Source organism: Mercenaria mercenaria, chromosome 8, assembly GCF_021730395.1.
Source record: "Mercenaria mercenaria strain notata chromosome 8, MADL_Memer_1, whole genome shotgun sequence".
Lineage (NCBI taxonomy): Eukaryota > Metazoa > Mollusca > Bivalvia > Venerida > Veneridae > Mercenaria > Mercenaria mercenaria.
The window spans coordinates 68,834,685-68,843,730 of record NC_069368.1 but is presented as its reverse complement, the minus strand read 5'-3'; the positions used below and the strand labels follow the sequence as shown (position 1 = coordinate 68,843,730).

Sequence of the window (9,046 nt, the reverse complement as noted above, 5' to 3'; positions counted from 1 at the left end):
GACTTTACCCTTCTATTTGAAAACCTTAATAATGAATCGCTCAGAGAAAAGGCTTGTCTCGGCGATTGGAATTCATGATAAAATCATGACGACACTGTTTGTTAAGCTAAATCAGGATAGCTCCAGGATCAGTGCTTATCCTCTGCAAATAAATTTGTTTTGTACATCTGTTCATTCTGGTACGTTCGTGAAACGAGAAGGGAACGATACTATCTATATATGTGCGTGAAAAAGTTTTGATTTTTTGCGATATATTTACGATTTAAAATACCTCGGGTAAAATGCAAAAAGGATATTATCTGAGTTTGTATTCTACGGAAAAAAACATCTATGGGTAAATATTTGTGCTTGTATTCTACGAGAAGGGCATTTAACTTCATCTAAGTGGTTAATTTTACATCCGCTACTTTTGGATAATGGTTTTTTTATCTATATTTTTTTCATTCTTTTGTTGTACCTAAAACTTGGAAACCTTTGCTTTTTGTTGAGATTCTTTCTACAATACCGTACAATATCCGCTTTCCGCTACGTAAATACCAGGTAAGAAATTTCTTGTAATTCAGAAGTACATTTAATGTCTTATTGTTCAACAACAATTAGGTCATTTGTTCTTTGAATAAACATTTCTCATTTGTGATTGCTGTTAAACTTTACGGAAATTTAATTTGGGAATTTAAACGGGATTGTGCATGACCGGTGTTAATAAAAGTTCATTTGCTATCTTTCAGAGAGGTAAGTTCTGAATCTGATGTTATAAAACTCCGAAACTTTCCAGCATTTTATTTGTAGATTCTGAGCACAGTTTTTAAATTGACCAACGGAATGGTCGCCTTATTAGATATGTCTCCAATCTTGAGTTTTATTTCATCGGGCCTTGGTCGCGTTAGATATACTTAAGTGCATTTCTCCCGATAACCTTCTTACAACAACTGTTACATATCAAAATATATAGATAATTATATAATTTTGTTTGTATGATACAAAAATGATAATTACTCATATGGCATTAATGGTTAGACCGATCTGTGGTTGACAGACAGACAGACAGACAGACAGACTTTATTATCCATATCAGGTTATACACATGGCATTACAATTGCATGGTATAACAACATGATCAAATAAAAGTACAAGAATACAACGTATAATTGGTGGGCAAAAGCACAATTATTGTGATACGAATTGACAATAATGTTCAAAAATGAGAAGTACAAGTAAAAAAGAATTGAAATTCACTGATAGATGATGTACGATTTACGGGGGAAACGGGATTGAACGAAAAATGAATAAATAGAGGAGTAGCTTTCAATTTTCAAGATCTATGTTCTGACGGTTTTTTTTTTTTTTTTTTTTTTTTTTTTTTTTTTTTTTGTTATAAATGCATATACGTGCAAGTTCTTCATAAACAAGCATTATTTATAACAAATCTATACATTTGCATTGATTTTGCCACACAGAAAAAAATGCTTTTAGATAAATCATGCGTTCCTAACGAAAGGAAACCGGACATAAAGGCGGCATGTTTTGATGGTGAAAATATGAATCAATAAAGAAATTGTTGATTGTTTTCTAAATATTGCTGTTTTCATGACATTTACTGATCGAAATAACGGTCAGCTTTGATAAACAACCTTACTGCGGATTAAACTACCTACGAGAAAAGTGGTAAAGAAAATTAAGAAATAAAATAGTTATGTAGCGCATGTGCTAGATGAAATATTTAGACACTATTTCGTTTGAAAAGATCAAAATGACCGCGCCTCATGGGAAATGTTATGGTACAAACTTAGTGTGAATATGAAATATTTTTGAATATCTATGAGAAGTTCATTTTGTATTTTTTGATTACGCGACAATGTCAAATTTCAATTTTCCTAAACACTCGTATTACAAAAACTTGCTCGTGGTCCATATTTTCAAATGAGTACAACAATAAATCATATATTTTCTTACCTAGCATATTAGAAAGAAAAGTCTAATAAGGCATCACCGAACAGAAAATTAAAACGAATGAATAATTAGGATGATTAGGATGAAAATTGATACTTAATTAAAACGGATTTTAAGACGCTTTGAAACAGCAATGTCAGTATATATATGTAGTTTTCAGATGTTTCTATGCTTAATCAAACTGCATTTTTTGCTGAGTCAAAACCAAAGGGTTATAGCAAGTGACGAATATTGCACGTCCGAACTACATGTTCTGCAAATATTGAAACGATAAGCAAATATTATAAATCCTAAAAACTCAATCAACTTGTATAAAATAATACCCCGTACATGATTTATACCCTTATACAGTGATTATTTGCAGACCCAAGTACCATTTGGCGGATAAATGTTTATTTGAAGAAAACTTCATATTTGTGTACATTGTCAAAGGGACATTTAATACATGGATTTTAAAGTGGTCGATTTTTATTACAAGTATTAATTATATGTTTCTTTATTGTTGAAAGTAAATATATTTTCAACTGAATGGATTTTAAAAGTGATTTCAACAAAAATGTTTCTGTTATAACTTAAATCTCATATACGTCAAAAAGTGCTTCTATTTGTTAAAGAGTTAAAATTGATCACCAGATGTTTTTGAAGTTCAATTGAAATTACTGAAAATTTCTGACGGATGACAAGAAAAAGAAATGTAGTTTCTTATTGCTATATTAAAGGAACAAAGTCCGTTATTGTCCAGATATAAGCAGAAAGTTTATTTATTTAGTAAATAGAATTAGGGTCACATCAGTTGTTCATCTATGAAATAAATTTCTATTCAATGAATTTCTGTGACTATGTTCCATATAGCCGATTACAAGTCAAAACTTGACAAAATTTTTACAAAAATTGTTTCTGATGGCATGCAATAGTGTATTTATTGAATGCCCGGACCTCGGGCAGTAGTTTTGACTATTGACCGGAAAACCAATCAATAAGTGTATACTATGCCATACACCTTCAATTATATATAATAGTTTTATATATAAATTTGCATTTAAACATCTCATTTAAGACCGTATATATTTGCTAAGTCATCTAAATTGTCTTCAGAAACAGTACATTAATTAGTGTTCCATGTAACAAATAATATATACAGTGTATTACATATTAGGCTGCCGTTACCTTTTATATCACTGCACTAAACATACATACATATGTTACTGCCATTGATATTACAATGTATTTGAAATGTTTTTCTTTACTGCGATGCTTTGCTGTTCATCATGTATGAGTCTAAGTATTGCAATAAAGTTGAAAAGTTGGCTTAAGACCAACAATTAGTGTTGAACTATGGACCGGTCAGTAGCAGAAACAATTGACCTATGATTTATATATTATGAGGAGTCCTGTAATAAATTTCATTACATTGTAAGCAATGATTTGCTAAACACTTCACAGTTTTTATCATCTTATTGAATTATTTCAACTCAATTTCATAGTATACAGAGAAACGTTATCCATTGACCTTTCATGTAAAAGAAAATGTGGATTTTCATGTTTTAATAAAAAAAATTCATAACACAAGATTTACAAACGAACCAGTGTTTATAACGGTAGTTTTTAACGTTGGTTTACTTCATAAAGTGAATGGTTGTACAAAAGTACAAAATTCTTTCATTTTATTAGAGACGTGGATAATGGCCAAGCGATCGTTTTCATATTTAATAAATGAAACAGTAGTTGCGTTTGTTGTTTTAGCTCATTTGCAAACATTTGAAGTCACAACGTCACATATACTGAACAAACCATTGATAATATGTCAATTAAACTCTTATATTTGAATATCGGACTAATATTTAATCTGTGATTTTCATTACAGCCTTGCAGAAAAGCCGGAATATAGACGGAAGGATTGCATCCAACTGATGAAAAGGATATGCTTAACAATTAAGTCAATAAGATATTCTTCTTTGTGACTTTAATAGCTAGCAGCTAAATTAGGCATAAGTTGCAAAGTATACAAACTATTTATTTAGGAAATCTAAGTTTGTAAAGAATAAAAACAATTTTTGTTAAAAGTTAAAGTTGGATTGAATTGGAAACCACGAAGAGAACCAAATTCTGGACTGCATTATTTGATGTTAAATGTAATTTTAATGAATGGAATTTAAGAAAAAAAAATGGGCAAAAGTATTGCTTGACATTTTGAAGACTAAAATGCACGGATAAATTAGACATTTTATCTATGATAAGACATTTCAATTGGACTGGAATTTTTCATCATATATTGAATACCCTTCTAAAGCCAAGATGCTGCGCACACGACTACAGGGAGATGACAATATGTTTAGATGGGCCAGGACTGAAATGAAAAGGGTAAGTTAATTTCTACATATCAATATATACTAGTATACTGTACTGTTGTTTCATGAGCAACAATGTTCCTAAATTAGATTTTCTATCATAAAAAAGTTCTAAAACTGTTAAACTATTAAAACAACTCACATTTGGTATAAGTTTTGTTGTTGACAGCCCATCCCGCCAATTTCAAAATTTATCTTTGAAAAGTTGATTTTCTTAATATCTTTTAAAATACTTGACAACGAAAGTATTGATAACATACACCATTTTTATTAGTACTAAATAACACACATAATAGTCACATAATATTTTTGGAGAGTGGATGCTTAAGGTCGCTGACTTCATGTAAGGAGGTCCTAACCTTACAGGGAAGGGTGGTGGTTCTACCCAGGCGCCTCTCAGTGATAAAATAATGCCCGGTGCGGCGCCTAGGGTCTTCTTCTACCATCAACGGCTGGAAAGTCACCACATAACTGTGTAGGGTCTGACGTTAAACTCAATAAAAAATAGAACAAACCAATCAAAATCTTTTTCATTGCTCAAAAGATTTTGAGCAGTTTTGAATCTTTAATCAAACATTCATTTTCGTTTCATTGTCATTTGAACTTTTATTTTCATTTTCATTGGAATTTTGACTTCTCTTGATGTCGAATTCTTATTTTTTACAAGCTTTTAGGACATCTTAGTTATAAAACAAGCGACATGATCATATAAAAATATACAAATGGACAATTTTATTGGCAAGTGTTTTTCACTGGTATATTCAACGGAGGAAATAAAATCAAATATACTAAATATTCCATTGCAGGAGCTGGTTATGTCACAATCTTCCTATGCTAAAGTTGCGGGACTGCAGAGCGAAGTTGGTCGGGTTGTGATTACTCGAGTGGCTGGGAGCGAACTAGAGTATAAAAGAACGCTCAATATGTACCGGAAGGACGTCACATGTACTGTGAATAACATACGCAGAGAACAAATAAAAATGAGAATGAAACTTGGACGATATGTAAGAAAACTCAAACAAACTAGAATTGAACATGCAAAATTGATAAAGGAACAACAACGCCGTGACAAGGAGCGAGCTCTATTGGAAGAACTTCATCTCAGATTAAAATACGAAGCCACGGCCAGAACACCGGAACCAGAAGATATTCCAACGGAAGATCATATATTACATGCGCATGAAACGGACCAGAGTGTTCATGGTGACGAAGAGGCGTATGAACATGTAAACCCACCAACCATTGACTTCAAAAGTGGCTCCATGTTTCTTCAAACTGGAATGAATAATGCAGAGCTCGGTAACAGTGACTCAAAAGATGAAGATAAACTAAATCCCAGTAGTACTCGAATTAGAAAAGCTAGCCATGCTTTTGAACCAATGCTTCCAATGATAAACGAAGATGCTGAAAAAGAATGTGATGAGTCCACTGAAAAGGTTGGTGGTGCGAAAGACGAGTCTGAACCAGACAGATTTGATTTAAGGGTATGGGATGAGGACATGTCGGTATCTTCATATGGTGGCCGAATAAAAAGGAAAAACGACGTTTCTTTTTCTGATATTATAAAGTTGAAATATACAGGGACAAAGAATCTGTTTGATGTAGTTCATCGGTTAGCCAGGAAACATGGTATTCCTGATGTTGAAGAGACGGTCCCTGATCCTAGAGACAATATAGTTCATCGCGGTGCTACAAATGACTCACTAAAACTTCAAGCGGCTGTTCTATACCCAATGAAATATGGATATAATCCTGAAGAAGAGACAAATGAACACGAGCTTGACAGACTCGTAGCAGACAACAGTAAATCTCCAGCAATTACAGATAGTGAACATGATACGATGTCAGATCACAGAGACAGTGTTTCAGCAAACGAACAGAAGTTTAAAAGAATGCGGCGGTTGTCGCTCAGACATTCTAGATCAGTGGATGAGGGTGAAGACTACGACTATTATTTAGATGTACCGGATCAGCCAAGAAAGTTAAAATCGAGGGATTTGAGCATGCCCGAGTTGGTCGATAAAGTACGGAAAATCAAACTTGAACAAGTTGATAGGTTGTCATCTAGTCAAAGACTAGAAAACGAAATGATTTCGTCATATAATTTGTTGTCACCTTCGCCATCTTATAAGCCGTCATCATCGCGTTCATCTAGATCACTTCCGGCGATTTCCAAACATTCTGGGAAAGAAGACAAGAACAATGTCACGTGGACTCAAGCTTTTGGATTACTTCGGGCTATTCATAGTCTCGAAGACGTTTCCGCATAAATTAGACGTATAATTGTATATTCTCACTGTACTGTTGTATAAAGTTTCACAAATGAGAGAAATATTTCATTTCACAACAGGGCACCAATCATACTACATTGTTTGCAAAAATAATATTTCACTTTGTCAAAAAATACCATGATATATATATTTATCGCTTTGATATATTTGAATAGAATCAAGATTTGCTTAGGAACGACGTTTTATTTTAATTATTTATGAAGTATTTGCTTAATTTTATGATATATTTAATAACGTACTGGAAATTATACTAGTCCTGAAGAGCCTCCGTGGTCGGGTGGTTCGATTCACTTACTGGCCTTAACCGCCTCGTTTTAGGTGTAGTCCATCCCTTCACGAGCATACTTATATTTAGTATTATACAGCTGTAATGAAATAGTACAGTTGTATTAATTGATAAACTTACAATGATATTGTCAATTCTAGCTGACAAAATAAGCATACGATGTCGTGGTACAGTGGCTGTACTGAATCAGTTTATGTTTTTTTTATGAGAGCTTCAGGGTTTATCGCTCCAGTTGCCTGGCAATTGACTTTACTGTGGTGGTATCCAAATGTTGATCTGTCATTTGTTTTCCTTCCGATCATTATATCTTTTATTCATCATTGCCCTTTAATGTATTATATAATGAGCCCTGTGTTAATCAGTAAATACGACCGGATATTGGCTTTACTGTTTGTATCTATATTGAGGGCTGAAGAAATCTTTGGGGGGTGCTTTCCTAGGTTCCAAACTTATATGTTCTTTGCAAAACGTTCCTGGAGCACAATATATATGAGATCACAAATAATCAAAGTCAGTAAGGTAATGTTAAAATACAAACGCTATATTTCAATTGTCTAATTTTAAGAACTAATTTCTTTTAAAATATTCGTTAAGAGCGGTGGTCTAATGGATAAGGTGTCGGCCGCTCAATCCAGGGGTCGTGGGTTCGAGTCCCACTGGGGTCACGACCATGACTTCTCATATGACACCAGTACTGGTTTTTCAAGGAAGCGGACTCGAGAGTGGTTAGGCCTACAATAAGCTTAAAGCTTACATCGCAATCGAGCTAAAACAAAACTAAACTATTCGTTAAGATTGTGCTCACAAAAAGAAGGATCAGCGAAAATAGTGTCTTTAAGTAGATAAGCAGTGGAATAGAAGGTGGACAAACACAACGTATACGTTTTATCCACAGGTGTTCGCCCAGTCTTGGTGCCCATAGGGTCCACCAATTAAAAAAGAAAGTCTTTTAAACCATGCTTTTATCCTAAAACCGAACAAAACATGATTTGTTTTTTAACTAGCACGCTGTGGAAACAACCAACATGTACATTCAGTAACAATGCAGGTACCCTAAGTCCTTTGCTGGCGTTTTAGTGCGATCTATTCGTAACAGAAAATGCCAAAATACTTCAGAAATGGGAAAGCCACCAATATTGGCACCAGGCTATTTATTAAAAAGCATTAAAAACATTTTTTTCATGGGGACCCATTTGATACTCTGTCAAGATAGCGATATGGGCGGCCATTTTCAAAATGGCCGCAAACTCATATATTTACCTTAGAAGACTCTAATGAAAGGTCCATTTTAATATTTACATCACCCCGCAAATATGCACTAAATATAAATGTATATATAAAATATAATCCTAAAATTTGCATCAAATGCAAAAATAACATTTCAAATGTTGTTAGTTTTTTCTGTTTCATGGTAAGGAAAAAATTAACCTTTAAAACTTAGTTAAATTTTATCTTGTGTAGTTTTCATATTTTTAAGAATATTTTGTTTTAATGTTTGTAAATTATATTAATTTACTTGATTCCTCAACAGGCAGCATATTTGAAAATTGTGTTATTCCCTTACCAGTATTTAGCAGATGGGGCTTATCGGTTGTGTATGCATGTCCATTAGTTCTGCATGCAGAGTGGGATACTGCACATAACTTTGAAAATACAGCAGAATTGTTTCATGATATGTGGTGCGTGGAACAGTTGGCATGCGAGAATGCCAAGTCATTTAATTTTGTTTCTATGGAAACGAATGTTGTTGCTATGGCTCAACAAGTAGTGACGAATATGACAAAAGTGTCATCCTGATTTCTTCAAAAAAGTAGAGATTGTTTCTTGAGGAAATTTTATATAGACAGAGGGACCCAATTGAGAACCATGCTTGTTATCTTATTTTCTCCTCTTGCTACATCATTTTGTCAGTCTGTTGTCGTCCATCATTTGCAATGGCGGTTCTTCAAATAACTTCAAAATTGCAAATTTAAAGATTATTTATGAAACCTTGTTTATTGATGTAGTAAGTAATATGGAGAATGTGATGTCAATTAACTTAGTTGCTATATAAAATTGCAGTTTTCTTTGACACAAGTCCGACAACTACCCCTTTCAGTTTGGGGACTTCGAAATGCAAGGAATAGATTATAGCGACGGGATAGTAGGTCAAATGGAACAATGTTCCTTAT

General features: G+C 33.4%; 1 protein-coding gene across 4 annotated transcripts; it reads left to right on the top strand.

Annotated features, from left to right (window-relative positions):
• LOC123565277 (uncharacterized) lies at positions 1-6,760 on the top strand. Of its 4 annotated transcripts, none has more exons than XM_053550133.1 (3): positions 1-334; positions 3,815-4,311; positions 5,105-6,760. In XM_053550133.1, the coding sequence occupies exons 2-3, from the start codon at positions 4,246-4,248 to the stop codon at positions 6,566-6,568; spliced, it is 1,530 nt and encodes a 509-aa protein (XP_053406108.1). In that variant the 5' UTR covers positions 1-334; positions 3,815-4,245; the 3' UTR covers positions 6,569-6,760. The 4 variants fall into 4 exon arrangements, with proteins under 4 accessions (XP_053406108.1, XP_053406110.1, XP_053406111.1 ...); XM_053550135.1 differs by lacking the exon at positions 1-334 and adding an exon at positions 375-540; XM_053550136.1 differs by lacking the exon at positions 1-334 and adding an exon at positions 594-732.
• The last annotated feature ends 2,286 nt before the right edge of the window (positions 6,761-9,046 follow it).